The 18,766-nt window shown below is 38.4% G+C and overlaps 3 protein-coding genes across 3 annotated transcripts; all 3 read right to left on the bottom strand.

Moving 5' to 3' along the window:
• Positions 1–419: 419 nt before the first annotated feature.
• On the bottom strand, positions 420–2,114 carry LOC144647597 (uncharacterized). Its single transcript, XM_078507379.1, has one exon. It carries the CDS (start codon positions 2,112–2,114, stop codon positions 495–497), a length of 1,620 nt encoding a protein of 539 aa, XP_078363505.1. The 3' UTR covers positions 420–494.
• Positions 2,115–3,338: 1,224 nt separating this feature from the next.
• LOC144647283 (adenosine receptor A2a-like) lies at positions 3,339–4,745 on the bottom strand. The gene has a single exon (XM_078507067.1). It carries the CDS (start codon positions 4,632–4,634, stop codon positions 3,660–3,662), a length of 975 nt encoding a protein of 324 aa, XP_078363193.1. The 5' UTR covers positions 4,635–4,745; the 3' UTR covers positions 3,339–3,659.
• A 6,485-nt stretch (positions 4,746–11,230) lies between these two features.
• On the bottom strand, positions 11,231–17,168 carry LOC144645761 (replication factor C subunit 5-like). The gene is made up of 11 exons (XM_078505306.1): positions 16,930–17,168; positions 16,242–16,306; positions 15,428–15,564; positions 15,024–15,103; positions 14,822–14,895; positions 14,551–14,710; positions 13,888–13,969; positions 13,643–13,772; positions 13,212–13,289; positions 12,877–12,931; positions 11,231–11,762 (listed from the first exon to the last, which is right to left on the bottom strand). The coding sequence occupies exons 1-11, from the start codon at positions 16,962–16,964 to the stop codon at positions 11,666–11,668; spliced, it is 993 nt and encodes a 330-aa protein (XP_078361432.1). The 5' UTR covers positions 16,965–17,168; the 3' UTR covers positions 11,231–11,665.
• Between the last annotated feature and the right edge of the window lie 1,598 nt (positions 17,169–18,766).

Raw genomic sequence — 18,766 nt, 5'->3', positions numbered from 1 at the left:
GATTGCGAAAGACTAGAACGAGAAAGCGACAAAGGGGTAAAAGTAGTGCGCGAATTTGCGCAAAATCATTGCGTAAATCGGAATCACGACCCTCTTCTCCTTTCTTTAAGAAAAACATCAAGTTTTTTATAACTGCCAGTATTACAATAACAATAACAGTTTATTATCTATTAGCGCATTGCAGTTAAAAACCGAATGATAAGGATAAAATACAGGTCTCAAAAATGAAGACTACTAATAATACTATTACAATACACACTACTATGTTAATAATAATAATAATAATAATTTTTTTTTATAAGAATAAATAAACACTTTATTAACCAATTTGAAAAAGAATTACAATGATTTGACTATTCGAATAAGAACTTTATATATAAACATATTATTTACATAATAATAAAAACAGTGTCTTTAAACATGTAGAAAAATAGTAAAAGCGACTTCGAGAGCAATAATAAAAGAAGAACTATATATTAAAAAAAATATTCGATCTAAATTGCAGTACGAGAATTCTCTACTTCAAAGTCCATATCATAAATGTCAATGTTCCTGTTTCTCTTTACAGTTCTTGATCCCCTTAGGCAGATTAAGGCGGATCGGAGGATCGCAAATGAGACTTTTGATCTGATCCAAGACACCGTTGTTGCGTAATCCTCCCCTTTCTTTGCGGCGATTAATTCTGCAAGCCTACTGTGATACCTCTTGCACTCCTCGCCCATTCCTCCGGTGGATGTAAACACCAATGGAGTGAAAGTTCCCTGTTCTACTTGAAGAACCCTGTCTGCGTAAGCCCTCTTCTTCTCATTCTCATGGTTACGGTATATCTGCTTGGGGGTTTGGTCCTTGTAGGAATCCGCGTTGGGGTGACAAACCCTCACATCAAAGAACGCGGATCTCTGCTTCTCCCAAAACCCCCGGGCATGTATATCTAGGCGAGCATCTGGCGTTGTGTTAGCGCCGCTTGGTAGCCTCTCTCCAGTCAGTTCTTGAAGGACGGGCTCTATTTCGACATCATTACAGACCATCTTAAGCAAGTCAGCCTCGAGGTCACGGAGTTCATTATGGCGCTGAATTATGAATCCGCCTCTCCTACAAATCATTGCATGATCGATTGTAAAGGCGTCACCGCACACGCACACTGTCGGCTTGTCGTCAATTTCCCAGTCGTACCTGAGCTTTACAGCATCTCGGAACTCGCCTTTATTCAGGTTGTAGCCCATGTCCTTTAATGGGAGGACCGTGAGCCAGTTAGAAGCACCTTTCTCGGTTGCGAGATCAATGGCTCGTTGTGTCTTCTGAGGTAGAGACTCCCTGACATTGCCAAGCCTAGTCTGAAGCGCTTCGTTGGTTTCTCTTCGCACGCACTGCTGTAGTGTCTTGACAGCAGTATCAGCCGGTGTTTCATGATCCTGTGCGATTATTTTCTCGACTAGGGGCGCTGTGATCTTGGTTGACACCTTGAATTGGGAAGCTGCATCCTGGCTTGGATTAATAAGTCCAAGCCCCCCTAGCCGCACTGGAAGTGCCACTAGGTCCCTATCTTCTTTTGTGCAGTGGTGATCAGTGATTGATGGTATTAGTACATCTGCAATAGCACGCTCCAGGGGCTCTAATAGATCTTCTATATCAAGAAGTGTTCTGAGAAAATATGTCCAGCGGTGGCGTAGTCCGAAGGTAAATGCCGCATAGCACGCCTGTGGGTTTGATGTGGCATACTCGGCTAGCTTTACCACCTGGCTCACCCACTCCTCAACCTTTCCATCGACATACTCTTCGAGATAAGCTCGAGAGCCCAGAGCGGCGCCTAGATGTTTTTGTCCCTGCGTAGAGATGTTTATCGCAGTCCCCTCGAAGATAGCTTTAGCATGGTCCTTCTTGTCGGGTTTCGTAATAAGCCAGCACTTTTTGGCGTTAGGGTAGTACCCCAAATCAGGTCCTGCCTCAGTCAGCACATCCCACCATCGCTTGATATCTTCCAATGAACCTGCACCACTCGCGTCATCGGCAAACCAGCACTGCTTCAAATCGTTCGAAATCCCCAAACGAGTAATCAGAGGTTGTAGACTGATGGCGTAAATTCCCATCGCTAGAGGATCTCCTTGCTCCTTCATAATAATAATAATAATAATAATAATAATAATAATAATAATAATAATAATAATAATAATAAAATTTGGTTTGTATCTGATCTTAAAAAAGCTGGTAAAAACGTATAAAAAACTGAAATTTTCGGTAACTCTCTGTTACCTTCATCAGAGTTAAAATTGGTTCAGTTTTTGCATAATAAGTATTTTATACACCGCCGGTCTCTAGGGATGTTCCCAATGTTAAATAAACTTGTGGGAAATGCACATGCTCATTCACACAGTTAATGTCCTGGATAGAATGTAGCGCTTCTAGGAATAGGCGTTGTTGCCTATTGTTGACATTTCTTTCTAAAATTTCTACATAATCCGGATGAATGTCATGGTCTGTTGTTTCCGCGTGAAATCTTATTGCGCTTTCGTTATTAGATCTTGTGCCAGGCTTGTGCTCTGCGCCGCGCGAATTCCATGATCTTTTGCTCTCTCCCACATAAGCAAAATCACATGTTTTGCATTTGACTTTGTACACAATTCCCTTGATCTGATTTGTGGCGGGGCGGTCTTTTGGTTTCTTAAAGATACTGCCCAGTGTTTTAACAGGCTTGAAAGTGGTTCTTATGTTTTCTCTGCTAAGAACACGTCGAACTCTCTCGGAAACACCCTTTATGTAAGGGATTGAAGCGTAACCCCTTGGACTCTCTTGACTTTCTTGGTTTTCTGGCTGTATGGTTTCTTGAGCCGAAACAAGGCAACGATCGATGAAACTTTGGGGGTATCCGTTGACTTTAAGGTCACCGATTACTTGTTGTTTTTCGCTCTGTTTCCGCTGAGAGGTCGAGGGAAGATATTTGGCACGATCCATTAGTATCTTTACTACAGCTCGTTTGCTTTGCGCGGGACTATGTGACTCGAAGGCGAGATATTTGTTTGTGTGCGTGGGTTTCCTGTACACGCCCACTTCCACTTGACCACTCGCAGATACCGTGTTACTTGTATCAAGGAAAGCTATGGTTTGGCCTTCCGCGCCTGTAGTCGGCATTTCTATCGTGAATTGGATATAAGGGTTAATGGAATTCAGATGGCTGTGAAAAACTAATAATAATAATAATAATAATAATAATAATAATAATAATAATAATGATGATGATGATGATGATGATGATGATGATGATGATGATGATGATACGATATGTTGATATGATTATGACGTTTTCAACTCGCAACTACTTGTTTAGTCGACGCAGTAAATAAAGACAATGGCTTGTAAAGCTGGTTTTTATTTACAACAGGGAACAAAATTTTACTACATAATAACTTTTATTTGCTATCGTTCCGTTATATACAGCATAAACTTATTTTACACTAAGCTATTTTGACCTTTTTACAAACATTAAATTTAACTTCCTCTTAACTAGTTCACTCAGAAGTTTCTACGCCACCTCGATTCTTGATTTTACTCAGTTTTTATACAAAGTACGCTCTTGCACCCAGAGTTAAGACTTCTCGTGGTCACTGTTATATACAGAAGGCGCTTATCAACAATGATAGCACTGAATGTCGCTAGCCTTGCGATTAGTGTGATGCGGGATTTCTGACCCAAGACATGTTCCGCAGTATGTCCGCGATAGCGTGTCGAATGTGTCTCATCTTCCAACAGTAGATAACAGGGTTCAGAGAAGAATTAACATACACAATAATATATGAGAAAAGATAAAACTTCTTCAAAGCAATGCTTGGGCCGTAGATTTCAAATGCGGCCAAACATATAAAGTGAGGTAGATAACAAGCCAAAAATACGAGATACACGTAGAATATACCGACTGCAGATTTAATGAGGCTAGCAATATTTGTCATATCGCCATTCTGCGGAACTTGTTGTACTTGCAGGACCTGAATCTGATTCTTGTGGCGTCGTACGGTTGAATAAATCCTGATGTAAACCACTGTTGTAAGAAGGAGGCAGAGAACTCCAATAATGAATATAACCAGTGAGACAATATCAAGCGAAACCCAGAGCGTTAATAAAGCAAGAAATGCACTCACCACCCATATTGAAATCACCACAGCAACAACACGCTTGTGAGTCACAAGTTCCTGATATCTGAGATGAAGATGAATGGCTAAGAATCTGTCTACACTTATGGCCACAACTCCAAAAAATGAAGCTATAGCAAACAAACTGATCATGATGTCAAAAGCCATGTAGAAGGCACAACTGGGATTTTCTTCTTGTAAATGGTTGACTAGAAGTAAGGTGTATAAAGGCTGGCTCAATAACCCAACACCAACATCAGAAACAGCAAGACTCAGGAGCAATGTCTTCAAAGTCTTTGGCAACGTCGACATTTTTCTTAACGTGTGGATTGTTACAATGTTCAACATGATGGCGGTATAGCATAGAAAATTATTGACAACACAACTAGCGATGTACGTCGAGCGAAGTTCTTCAAATTCGGAGAATGTGGGGTAGTACTGGAGTAGTAATTCACAAGAAGATTTTTTCATGATATCGAGTTGAGATTCTAAAGAGCACTTAACATTTGGCATACAAGATGTTTTACGAAGCTAAGATAGTTTTCTTTCTCGGCGGCACGGACCAACTGGACGTAAAACGATTTCTTTACTTTATACCGTGACAATCCTCAGCAAAAGAAGGTAGTGAAGTTCCCCAGAGATCATTCTTTTATATATCGTTTCCTGTTTTGGTGTTGATAGAAAAAAAGTTGGTATGCATGCACCTGCAAGGGCAAACTTTACTGGATGTTCGTTTTAAATTGTCTATAGAAAACAATAACAAGTCTCTTTAATAAACCTTTAGTATGTTAATCTATGGTACACCTGCAAACTGCTTCCAGTTTCATGTGGCGTTGCATTGTTCGAAGTCGCATTTTTGACGGAATAAGAACTGCATAAAGAGCAACGCTCGATAACAATGTTAAAAATCACACACAAAGTTTTTTGTTTTAAGCACATAACCATTTTTTGTTAAAAAAAATAGTGTACGGAAAACAAATTATCAGTACGAAGGTCACCTCATATAGTCTATCAAACCAGGCTGCCTTGAAACTTGCAGTTAAAACCCGGTAACATGAACCTTTTTCGATTTCCCCTGAAGGTTCGAGGTATCTGGATTTAATAAACACTTTTAAGCGTTTCGCTGCGAACAATAAGTAACAATTATTCCACTCGCGCTTGTTGGATATGAGATGTTAGATAGCCAACGAGGCGCGTATTATTAAAAACGTCCAAAAAGAATTGCAATATTTGAGCTTCCCGGCTGTTCTCGTTGTCGCGTATCGGCTAACATATTGTGGTCAATGGTATATGAGCTCATAAACCATTGCCTGTTAACCAATCAAAACTCAGGAATTGCAATATACCATTGCTAATTTATAATAATATGGTATATATCGACTGAGAGCTTTTCAAGGCACCCAGCGTAAGATGCTTTACGAAGCTAATTTTAAAAATAGTTTTCTTTCTCGCAGCCAGGGATCGATAGGGACCAACTGGATTATTTTGGCTAAAATGATTCATTTTCTAAATAAATCCTTAGAAATGCTTGTGACATTGATTGAAAGTAAGTTAGCAGGTGCTTAAGAAAATTCAAAAGAAAAAAGTGAAACAAAACAAACCAAAAAACGACGTCTTAAAAAAGAACGCTTGGTATATTTGTCGATGGTACACCTGGAAACTGCATTGTTGTACTGCCGGGTTAATGTGCCGTGTCGAGACTAACACTTGTCAGATGTTAGTCTGATGTTATCTGTTCGGCTAACCAGATTCCGGTCAGCTGAACAGTATCTGCCATCACTGAAAGTCCAATTCCTGAAAGGCAGTTTATGTTAACAATGATCATAAGCAATTTTGATCCTTAACATCACGATTATGTAATAAGTTGGGAGGTTCACAGCAATATTAGAACGCGATTTTTTAATTATGTATTTTTTTTTAATTTGGCAAGTGACACGAATGTGCCATATTGGAAAAGGCTTTTTATTGTCACAATTATTAAACACCTTGTGTTGGTGGACAACAATTGCAAGGCGTGGGCCAGAAGCTTCCCACTTGCAACCACTGGTTTCTTCAACGCAATTGAAAAAGATAATATCATGGCGAGTAGAGCTGCTTTTTATTTACAACAGAGAACAAAAGGTCACTACATATTTCTTATCATTCTGGTATATGTGGTAAGAATGAATTTCATACTTTTAAAATTTGTACATGTACCTTTTTTCAAACATCAAACTACCATTTAGCTTGGTGTGACAGAAATCAGTATACGCTATGTCGATTACCAAAAAAACTATCGATACTTTACTTTTACTCTATTTTAACACCAAGGGCGCTCATGCATCCAGAGTACAGAATGCTAGTGGGCACTGTTATATACAAAAGGCTTTTATCAAAGAGATTGACAGGACGGAAAACTTGGATTCAATATTTCACTTTCTTAGAAGCTTCAGAACAAAAAAAATTCTAAATCTCGAGGCATGTTATCAATTCTAGGGAAGAAACAGCTTGAAATGTCAAGGATATTACTTTTAATTAATTTTTAGTATTGGTCAGCGGTATTTCGTTAAAGATAATGCAGAAAAGTTCATTTTCATTACATGTTAAACTTTAAGGGCTTTAAGGTCGTAGAAAAAAGGTTGAAATAGGCTAAGTTTTGATTTTTCTACGAATTTTCTTTTATATTTGAAAATGGCGGTTTCTCGACTTCAAAATATGAAGAGAAGGCAAAACAATGCTTTACAAGCAAACCTTTTCTAATTCATTATCTCGGTATCAAGAATGTGTCGTGTTGTAACCGCTTGCCAGGTTTCAAGTCGCTCAGTGGTCTTGTTCCAAAGTTTTGGTAGTTTGATTTTTTTTTTGGCATTTGATTTTAGATTTTTTTATTTTTTTATTTATTTATTTTTTTTTATTGCTCTTACTGATTCATGCACACTACATTACAATACAATTACTGACAATTACTTACAAAGACGATTCTAAACATTGCATACACTACAAACATGAAAAAAAAACAATAATATTGTCGCTAACGTAAAGCGCTACTCCTATTTAACAAAAGTTTTGATTGATTGCTAAGCTACTTCTATTTGACACTAATTATGCACTATTTATTAAGATTAAGTAAGAGGACTTATTTAAAGATACAATAATTTCTCAAGAAAACTTAAGTATTTCCAGGAGCCCATCAACTGGAGCCTCCATACGTACTGTACCCTTGAGTCAACCCTTTCCCGTATATTTTTATTTTTAGAAACACATTTCCCGCGAAAACATTGCTCCTGTGGTCAGACCACATGCAGCGCAGCTAGGGCGACGATGTAAAAAAAAAATGGCGGCCAATGTCGTACGCACATTCCCTGTCCGTTTTCCTTTATAATTTTTGCTTCTTTCCTGATTTTACAGCCGAGAGAGCCTGGTTTACTCGTGAATGAATATTAAACGACTAAAAGTTAATTAATAAACCACTTTTTTGTCCATGAAAATGAAGTCAGTTTAGTCATGGCGTTGCTTGTTTGAATCTTACCGATTTCTGGTTTGCACGGACTTATTACATGCAGTGTTAGACGTAAACAGTACTGTGAGTTTGACGCTGGATTTGTAAGATCTATTCCCGAACGAAAGCAGAAATAATTTAATATGGGCCGAGCTGTGGCGAACGCGTGTTCTTTGATACGGCGACGAACAGTATAAACGTGATGACTTCGATGAAAATTTTGACTATCCGTATGCTCCAAGATCCAGCCAATATAAGATCATCATGCTTCGAATAAAACCTCAGGAAAATGATATGTGTTTGTTTCTTCTAAAGTTAAGCAACTGGAATTATAGCAGAGATCGTTGAGTCGCTGTTGCAGAGGTGAGATATTGCGCATCTTACAATTTTAAAATTATACCCGTACAGGCCAACTGCCTGAATGTTACATCTTTCTTCGGTTAGAGACCTTGTGATCCGCTTATTTTAATCCCCGTACATTTCTTTCGCTTTGTATGTTTCCAAAGAGAACTTTATGCCTGTACTATCTGGAGAATTCTAAAGCCGAACGAGTCGTTTAGCCGGGACGGCTGTTTAGATTTTTATTCTAATGTTTGTCCAGTGCCTTTGCCACGAAGGACCAAACCTGTCAACCCTAAAGCGTACACAAGCTAGCGCTTGTCTGAATTATTGTCACTCAGAGTTTTGATTGCCTTGTAGAATTTGATTTGCAATGTGTTGGTAGGGACTTGGTACAGGCCAAAGTGCGTGCCTTGTTTATAAATTTATACCATTGATACGTTCGTTTGGTGTGAATGTTTACAACCCTGAGTAAAATTTATTGTTCACAACAACGATTAGAATCGATCAAGCTTTTATCAAGCTGCCTTCTTATCGGAAGAATTACACGGCAAATAATATTGACCGATCTGTTGCGCCTATCCATCCTCTTTTCAAAATATAAGCTTATTCGTAATTTCACAGTTGCGAGATCGTTCTCGCCGCCTTTCGATTCGAACAATCGCTCTTACTTTTTTGACAGACCTGTACAAAATCCCGCAGTTTTTTTAGTCATAGCATTACTTGATGTCTTCCTTCGAAGAAATACTGAATTTAGAGGACGACAAGGAACAACATTCTGCAGTCTTCCCTTCTCGTTGCGCCATTGTTTTAGATGACACAGCTTGCGTAACCACAGCGGAATGCGACAAATGATTGACTGAGGTGCGAAATCTCCCGCGAGAGACCCCGGGAGATTAGTTCTAAAAATAAATTAATACGGGAAAGGGTTGACTCCAAGGGTTAGTATGGGAGATGAAAGCTCCAGTTGATGGGCTCCTGGTATTTCCCATTTCTGTAGGTGAAATTTAAGCCTGTCCCTTTTCTTAGCGATACAATATTCAATGTGTTCAATATATTTAAGTTTAGCTATTAACTGAGGTAGGAGTGGTTTTGTTTTCCTGAGCCGATTAGCGTGGATTACTTGCTTACCAGCAATTAGAATATGATTGAGAAGAGTCCAATGAGGACTTTCTTTTGTAATACCTAGCAGAATTTCGCTGTCATTTAGCCTAGAAATGGTAATATTTAATTTATTTAACCAGTTAGTAGTATGCGTCCAGAAATCTATGGTAAATTTGCAGTGTAAAAAGTGATTTTAGATGATTTTTGTGTTCTGCTGCTATTATGCCAGATGGCATAATGCCAAGCAGAACATATTGCTATCGAAGGAGGGAATGGAATGTCTACAACAATAGAAAGACGTAACAATGGAAGTCCGTAACAATAGAAAGCAGATACTTTTCTATTTGTAGACTTAGTAAAAAGGTATATCTATCAGTTAAATTTGCTATCTTAACAATCAACTAGTCTACATCATAAAAATAAACAATAATAAAAAAAATCTCGGTTTCTGATATAAAAAAAGTGCGTGTAAATACAAAGTTTGTAACAAAAGAGCGTAACAATGGGGAGCCCAGGCTCCTGCTAAGAGCTCTCTGTCCCGCTATATTAGTACGTGTGTGTACGACGGGTTTCAGCTGCTTTCAGAGTTGTGGCTCGTGACGTACGCAGTGGTCGCTCACGACGACGAATACGCGATCAGCCTTTTTTTCCGTGGAATGAAAAAACTAAACCGTCACCGCCCGTTAGCTAACGTGAAATAAAAAATAACCAAAGATCCCATCCTGTATACGTAGGAGTAAATGTATAACGAGCTACCAACAGAAAAAAACAATTGGACTGTTTTCAGTTGGCACGTTTGCTATTTATACGCGCTGAAACATACCTTATTGTGGTTTGTGACGTAAGCAGCGGTATAGTTGTATAGTATATATAGTCTTGACATATATAGATATATATATAGACTATATATATATAGTCTTGTATAGTTCTTTAAATATTTTTACATTTTATCATTAGTTTTTATAGCTTTATAAATTTGTAAATATGACATAATTCAACCTTTTAGGTTGCGAAGTTGTATTAATAAACTATCTATCTATCTATCCATGTTACTTTGCATGCACAAGGGTCTGCCTCGTCCCCAGGCGTCCTCGTCCTTGGTCGTGCACGGTTCGCTTGGTGTTGTGGGACTGACGTGCACGGTTCGCTTGGCGTTCTGGGCCTGATGCGGACGGGGAAGCGGACGCCGCTCCGCGGCTCGCTCCCTAACCATCAATCCCCGCGCTCCCTGTTTTCCCGCCTTACCGCCTCAACGTCCGGCCAACGACGCCTGGGGACGAGGCAGCACAAGGGTTACGACTTTTAAAGGTTTCAAATGTCATAATAACTTGCGTGACGAATTACGGTTTCTTGGTGTAAGCCGAAAAACCGAAGACAGTTATCAATGTTGATACATTATGCCAGCAGAACACACGGACCCATTAGGGCCCTTTTTTTGTGTGTGTGCGATAATGGCTTGATAAAAAGCGATTTTATATATTAGCTAAAATGGTTTTATATACTTGTTAAAACAGTGGCTGTGGTCCATTTGTTCTCGGAGCGATTCCTGGTATGGTATCCTTCTTGACGATTCTTCCGAAACTATTCAAACTCATTAAGTATTCCTTATAAAGAGATATTGCTGTTTCAGCTCCTATACGAAACCATTTCGTTGTCGCCACATTTACATGAAACCTTTCAGTCACAATTCGCTCAATGCGAAATGCAAGAATTTGATTCAGCGCTCAGCTAATTCAGTACAATGCGCTTGATTATCTGGTTAGTTATAATAGCAGTTGCGAGTTGCTTATTGCGTGTCCAGAACGTTTTCTACAACGTCGTGGAGTCTGGGTGTAGAGCTGAAAATATTCATTCTGGTTGCTCTAGATGGAATTCGATGGATACAATGTTTCTGAAGGGAAAGTTAAAGGAATGATATGCTGTTGATGATGACGATGACGATGGTACATGTGGCAAAAACTGGTTCTTGTCACAAGTTCTTATTTTAGACTAGTGCGCAGTCATTAGTTTTTTATTTCCGGTTGAAGAATACTAGGAAAGCACAGGGTTGGAGAGCGAGACGAAGTAGGGTGACGCTTCCTGGCATTAGACCATGCATTATTTTGGTTTTTCCTTTTTACAGTTTAACTTTTCTAGAGAATGAAAGCAGCTACACACTCACAATGAAATAATACGTAGCATAGTAGTTGAATGACCGCTTTTATTACAAGTTTTATCCTATCTACACGTAGGTGCACAGCTTCATTTAAGGGTAATGTAACTTAAGGTCAGTACTTTTCCAGAAAACTTTTATCCCAGTTTACATGCCTCAAACTTTTCGACAGTTTGAGGTTTACATAACGTTCTGTTATACCACACGATTTTGTTTTATTTGGAAAGCAACACCATTTTCACCAATTGAAAAATAGATGTAATGCACTGAAGCTGACAGGCAAATTAAATTGCAAAGAAAAATATATTCTATTTTCTTTACAACTCCAGGGAAGTCTACTCACAATTTTTCATCAAAACGTGCACACCACCCCATACCCATGTGTCAGGAGCTCCTGCCTGTGTATAGTGCCACTCCTCTCAAGTAAGGCTAGTCTGTAGGAACCCTGAAGGGCAATATGTAAGTTCGTATCTATGAGTCAGGAGTAACCATATCTCTGGCTACTTGGAAGGCTGCTATCAGTGAGCTAAGTTGAATCTTCTCAGACGTTCCAGCTGCTAGACGGTATCTGAAAACAACAAACACATGTTACTGATAATGAGAGCAGTGGTAGGGGAACGTTTCACATGTTACATAAGTGGGTAACTAATAATATTAGGCAGATAGAGTTGTTTTCAACTGACTGTCATAAAACCCGCAAAACTAAAACAATCACTCTTAGTCTGGCCGATCACAAAACTTACGACACGGACAATCCAGTGAACCAATCAAACGTTGAAGTAAGTACATGTAGCCGGGCCGAAGTTTGGGAAAACTGTAACGTGTGTGAACAAGTCTCAATTGGCCATGTTCTAAACGAGCAGGGGACTGGGTACGAACATATTTTTTCTTGGTACGAATATTCAATATCGATTGAATTGAAAATGAGGACATCATCTGAAAGAGCATCCAAAAATTAGTAAATTTACCGAATTTGATGGTTATTGGTTTAAACGCAAAGGCATGGTACACTTTTAAAATAAGAGAGCTTAGTATGGATTGGAGGACGCCTGTCCCTCCAATCCAAACTAAGTATACCATGCCTTTGGGTTTAAACCAATAACCGTCAAATTTGGTGAATTTACTAATTTTTGGATGCTCTTTCAGATGACATGCCCCATTTTTCAATTCAATCGATATTGAATGTTTGTACCGAAGAGAAAATATGTTCGTGCCCAGTCCTCTGCTCGTTTTGAACATGGCTAATTGATTTTGGTTTTACTTCTGATTGGTTACCCTGGGTACCAGAGAATTTTTCTCACACGCAGTGGATACTTCGGCGGCCGAAGGCTGTCGCCACGAGTGGCAGGTCACAATAGAGAGATGATTTATACTGAAACCCGCGCAAGAATAACCTCTGGCACCAAGGGTACTGATTGGTTAAAAAGTCGTGCAAGTTTAAAAAAAAAAACCAGTCACTTGGTGCAGCAATCCAAAACTAAACAAATGCGGAACATACTTTACATGTACTCATACTTAAGTGAAAACTACTCTTAATAATATACCGGTAGCTTTCTGTAACTGAATTTGTTCGAGGAAGCATTTGCTTTCATCATCATCTAGCAGAATTCTATATAATCATATTTACTGCCTGAGACCAAAGTATCACGTAGTAACTAGAGTCAACTTTTCCTTGAACTTACTCAACATCTGCCATCTTTTCCAACAAGTGAATTCTGACTTTCTGTGGAAAGTTTACTGCAACAAAGAAAAGATGAAACTTTCACTAAGAGAAATGTTTTTATTTTGATGTAGTTGGAAGATGTAAGACTACACCTTGAGAACTTTCAAAACTGAGCTTCGCAAACATGAAGTTAGCAAGGCGTCTTAAGCTGCGATAATCGCGTGTGTATTGGGGGAAGCAATTTACACATAATTTTGCATTTGGTAAAATTATTACAGACATTATAATCAGCTTTGGAAAAATAGAGAATGCACAAGTCCGTTGTGAAGACAAGTACAAACTATGTTGACTGACCTCTATGAACATACAAATGCACTTCAGTGAGAATGTCTTGAAGTGCAAGTCCTTTCAAAGTTTTAATCTTCATTATATCTTTTAGAAGGTTAAGAATAAATATTGCGTAGTTCATGTAAGTGGTGCTTTAAATGAGTTTTGTACTAATTGTGATGTCTATCTTGAAAGAAATGACCATTTTATCAAGTTTGTCACTTGTAATCCTTCCTCAGTCGGAGCCATCCTTGTTTATTTTCTGGTTCATTGATTGTTTGGTGTTTTTTTTTTTTACCTTAGAAAAGTATTACTTTGACGTTTTCTTTACTTTAAAACCAATTTTGTACATCAGAAATTGTCTAAAAATATCATGACATTACTGAGTGTGAATTATATACACTGTACTTATATGAGTGTGAATTATATACTATTAGTCTATAGCAAGAGAAGGATACTATTGTAAGCAGTACTAAAATCCTCATTCAGCATCCACTCCACTAAGTTTGCAATATCGGATCTCAGAGGCTGTCCTGTACATGTATAAACATTCACTTCATTGACAGTCTCAAATGCCATGGCCGTGCTCTGAAACAGATCAATTAAATAGGTATGTTAACCACTGCTAATCAGCTTTCTGCAACTGAATTCCTCAATTCCTTAGCTTTAAATGAAGGAATTGGAAATATGTTTTTTTGCTAACCTGGAGAATATTTAAACTTTTCCTCATGTCGCCATTTGCCAGCCTGACCAGGCTTTTCATTCCATCATCTGAGACTTGAACTCTGAAAACAAACCCCAGGATATACAATGCATGATAACACTTAAACAGGGAGGTAAAGTTAAGCCTAGTGCCTGTACTGGTGTGCCATTGTTCCATAGCTTCAGAAGTGCAGGATTAAGTTCTGCACAATTGTACATATACTTATGCTGTATTCTTGCACAAGACACGTTACTCTCACAGTGCCTTTCTGATATCAAGTTGAAGGTTCCAAATATTTCTGAAGATCATCTGAAGGACATGCATACTGTTTGTTTCTGAACGTTTTCAAAGATACTGATGATTTCTTTACAAATTTGATTGCCGAAGATATCCAAACATTATCAAAAATTGCTTAGAAAGATCCGAACGGGTTTCAACAACAGTCACTATTACATGCAAGTTAAAAAACAAACATCACATCAACAAAATCATGTTTTAAATATTAAATTTTCTTTGGTGGAAATTCTTGCAAAACTGCAGTTTACATGATTAATATTATGACTTCAAGTGCCAATAGTTTATCCTCAAGTCTGGTTCATAGAGAGGTTCTGTATAACCGATACAGTACAATTTACACATTCTTCCCTATTCAAAATATCTCACCCCTCAGTCTTAATAACATGTTCCAGTCTACTCGTCATCTGTTCATTATCAAGTGGTCCAAATCTAAACCTTGTGCAACGTGACTGGAGAGCAGGAATAATCTTGGTCAGGTAATTGCCAATCAAACAGAACCTTGTGTTCTCTGTAAATTTCTCCATTACTACCAGGAAAGAAGATGAAAAGTGTGTTATTTCTTAACATGTTAGTAGTAAATAATGATGTATAAGTAACCATAAGCAATCATGAGTTTAATTAAACCATAAAACTGTACCTCTTCTAAGGGCATTCTGTGCATCTTGTGTCATAGCATCTGCCTCATCTAATATCACAAGCTTGAATCCAGACCTACAGAGCCCAACAAAAGTTTATATAAATGTTTGCTAGGCATGTGTGGTACAAAATGCCACAAATGTACTCAGTAACTATTGAGTACATCAAAAAATGATTTTAATTTCTAATATTTAATAACTCACTTAAAAATTGTCCTTGTACTTGCAAAGCTTAAAATGGCTCCACGGACGATGCCAATACCTCGATCATCTGATGCATTCAACTGCAAGAGTGCAAATAGACAACAGCACAAGTACCATTAAACAATAAAGTGAATAAATATTAATTACTAATAACCCACACTTTGCAAAAGATGAACAAATGAAAAATCACCCAGACATTCTGATAACTTACCAGGAGGGGTACTCAACAAACGGTCAGACAGGGAGGCTCCACCCAAAGGTGCAAACCCTTACCCTTCATAATAGTATGATCCTTGCAAAATCATGCAAAGTCACATGAAGCAATAGGTTTCTCCCAAAATATTTACACGTACATGTACATAGGACCTGTAGCACATTTCATTTACAATGTATAAGTCTCCAACCTCAAGAACCATGGAGTTGAACTCCCTTGCAGAGTAGATCTGTTTAGCGACAGCTAATATGGTGGAAGTCTTTCCAGTGCCAGGTGGTCCATAGAACAACAGATGAGGCAAGCGATCTTCCTCAATGAACCTTTTAACTGTTAAGAAAATAACAACAGATAATGTAAAGGTAGCATTTTGCAAATATGGGTTATGCAATGCTTGCATATAGGTGGGAGCTTGGAGAAATAATTTATAGAAGCCAAACATTGGTGACAAAGTGTTAATTTGCAGTGCATTACACAATTTTCAATGTGCAGTTCCAGAAAAAATACATACCCACCCCATGAAAGGCCATTGGGAATTCCTAGGGGGTGGAGGGGGTGGTCTCAAAAGCCAAAATTTTTAAAGGAAAGTATGAAAATTATCTAGAATTTCCAGAGGGGTAGGGGAATTTAACCCAAAAAGCCTTCCATGGGAGGGGTATGGATATTTTCTGGAACAACACAATGTAGATAAGATTTAAACTGATATCTAGATAGCACTTTAATTGGGGTAGGCAGGGAATAGCACTGACTGTTTGGCAAGGACCGATGCCGAGAACAGAGTTTATCCATATGTTCCAGTACAGTCTGGGTTGTTATTATAATTAAGTACCATTGCAAATGTCCCTATTTGTCATCCAAGTGTACACTGTCAGACCTAGAGGAGAGGTATGGGGAGAGGTGGAGGGGGAGAGGGAGGGGGATGGGTAGAGAATAGGGAGATAGAAAAGAACCGCTATACTTTCCTTTCAGGTATATCTGATGACTTACTGTTAAAGAGGTAAGCTTACTTGTTGTGATTATATCCTTGTGGGAGATCAGATCCTCTAAACTATTAGGTCTGTATTTTTCAACCCTGTGAAGAAATTTGAAGTTATAAACTTTCTTCTTGAAATGTTATCACTTTGAGCATATCAATAACAAAGTTGCTGAATGGAGCCTTATTTTCTATCTGCTATCCTTATCCACCTTGGGACTCTGTTAACTTTGATTTCGATCTAATATACATCCCAACATAACTAATCGAATCAAATAGAACCTTTGTTGTATCGAACTCAATTATTGAACCCAGTCACACGGTTGGGTTCTACAGGGTTCGATCAGTATCGAACACAATCAAATAAAAATTGGAGCAATCAAATGCAACTAAACATTTGGCAAGGTTGGGTTAGGTGCTCCAACAGCTCGAAAATATGGACAGTACATTTGCATACCTGCCAACTCTCCAGAATTTCCCGGGTTTCTCCAAGTTTTTCATCAAATCTCCCGGTCTGATTTTCATAAACTATTCATACATTGTCTTAAATGATATCCTTACAATGCAAAGATTTCTAGACATCTCGAGACTGGGGGTTGGCAGGTATGCATTTGAAAACGATAATTCATCGTGGAACTGAAAGGGTAATCTCTTTCTCTCTCTCGTTTTAGCTACATGTACTAGACTGAGTGTACATTAATAACATAAATGCATCAGCTTACCATGGAAGATTTCGTTTTTGCTCGGAAACGACCATCTTTAAAGCGAGAGTCCTTCGCTTTGTTTCTCGCCTAACGTAAAAAATCCAAGTCTAAGGGAAGCTTCTTAAGAGACGCGGGATCTTGATGATCTCCAGAAGCTAAAAGAGGCTACAGGCCACTATAAGCTTAGGTGGGTAATAAAGGATAAGCTGGAAAACGACTCGTTCGACTACACGAACTCAGTCCGCCATCTTGTTTAATTTCCCGCCAAATTAAACGCATACCAAATATATCTTGGACCGCTGACACCTTTTGTTGACGTTACAAGTAATCCACAGGGAACCGACCAGGGAACCCACAAAAGTTTGGCTGCCCCTCCTCCACAGCCCCGAAAATGAGCTCCCATAATCCTTTCGATGGTAACCGGTTACCCTCCAAAAAAAAACTGGGACACCCAGTTCATGATATTTCGGCGATTATCTGTTCGTAAGGTCTGTAATCAACTCTGATTTACTTTGCTGAAATTTCACCTCGAACTTTAGTGTTATATACTCATCAAATACACTGGCGTCAGAGCTCGAGACATTCCAAACACAGGCAGGGCGGTAGAGACTGACAGGGGTCCGATTATTTAAGGGAGGTGGGGGGGGGGATTATTTGAGGGAAGCGATTACCTCAAATATTCTCAACAAAAGGGGACAAGTGACGGTTATTACTCGAAGAAATGTGGTAGTTAACCCTAAGAAAGGCCCTAGCAAAAATGATATATGAGCATTTTTAGGGCATGTTTTTATTCTGTAGTGAAATAATGTCGTTGACGTATGTTCAGAAACTAGGGCTTTCCACAAGTTGCTCGAGATTTCCAAAAAAGTTGCCAGTAATTTCTCAAAAAAATGTTCAAAAGTTGCTGCAAAAATCCAAAAACCTTGCTTCTGATAAAAAAAAAAAAAATAAAATAAAAAATAAAAAAAAAATTGCTCAAAAGTTGCTCCAAAAAATCCAAAACGCTGCTTCTAATCAAGAGAGAGTTTCTCTAAATATATGCTAATTTCCCTTTGAGGGTTAGATTTCTGAGCAGTTTTCTGCAATTTTACAGCAAAAGAAGTATCTAAATAACATATCAAGGCGAAAACTTGTTAAATAAAAAGATTTTCTTTAACTGAGAAAAATCATGAAGATGTCGATGACGTCATGTTTCTTGACGAGCTTTGTAATATTTTAATGCAGAATGAGCCGAAAGTTGAAACGTCTTCAGATGTTCCTCGAAAATGTTCGGCAAACTTGGTAAATCTTCGGAAACGTTCGTATGGCCTTTGAACAACACTCGGATACTCTTCGGAGATCTTCGGTCTGGAAAGTGCTCTAAATGCAACAAGTTGCTCGAGAGAAAAAAAGTGGCTCGAGAGAAAAAAAAGTTGCTCGAAGGGAAAAAAGTTGCTCGAAATATGAAAAGTTGCCAAAAGGTTGCCGAGCAACTTGTTGAAAGCCTTATTCAGAAACTTGATTTAAACACACATTATTGTTTAATTAAAATCTCTAGTCTCAGCCTGCCAAAGCATTTAATTAGTGTACCTAAGTGGCTGGCGTTTTAGGTGGCTCGCAGCGGGTTCATTTCTTCATCCTGAGTTATATTTAGTTGTTTTATTTCTCCTATTTCCAGTAAGTTTAAATATTCTTTAATACTTTTTTTCAAACTAACATCTTAACAATACAGCAAGTGTCATGACAAAGACTGGAAGTCCGCATTAGACAACTTTTAAAACAAAGCAAAAAAATGCTCATTATATATAATAATACCTAATAAGTTACAATCACTTTTACTACATTCAAAATTCTTCCTTTCTTTAAAACGCCCCAA

Source organism: Oculina patagonica, chromosome 3 (assembly GCF_052425735.1).
Source record: "Oculina patagonica isolate OP01 chromosome 3, crgOcupat, whole genome shotgun sequence".
NCBI lineage: Eukaryota > Metazoa > Cnidaria > Anthozoa > Scleractinia > Oculinidae > Oculina > Oculina patagonica.
This window is presented reverse-complemented; position numbering and strand designations above follow the sequence as displayed.

Coding starts and splice junctions, on each gene's coding strand:
- LOC144647597 (XM_078507379.1), bottom strand. CDS start 2,114: ATGAAGGAGCAAGGAGATCCTCTAGCGATGGGAATTTACGCCATCAGT.
- LOC144647283 (XM_078507067.1), bottom strand. CDS start 4,634: ATGCCAAATGTTAAGTGCTCTTTAGAATCTCAACTCGATATCATGAAA.
- LOC144645761 (XM_078505306.1), bottom strand. CDS start 16,964: ATGGTCGTTTCCGAGCAAAAACGAAATCTTCCATG. Junction 13,970..14,550: donor CATGTTATTAAGACTGAGGG/GTGAGATATTTT, acceptor GTTTGTTTTCAG/AGTTCAAGTCTCAGATGATG. Junction 13,773..13,887: donor AAAGTTTAAATATTCTCCAG/GTTAGCAAAAAA, acceptor GATCTGTTTCAG/AGCACGGCCATGGCATTTGA.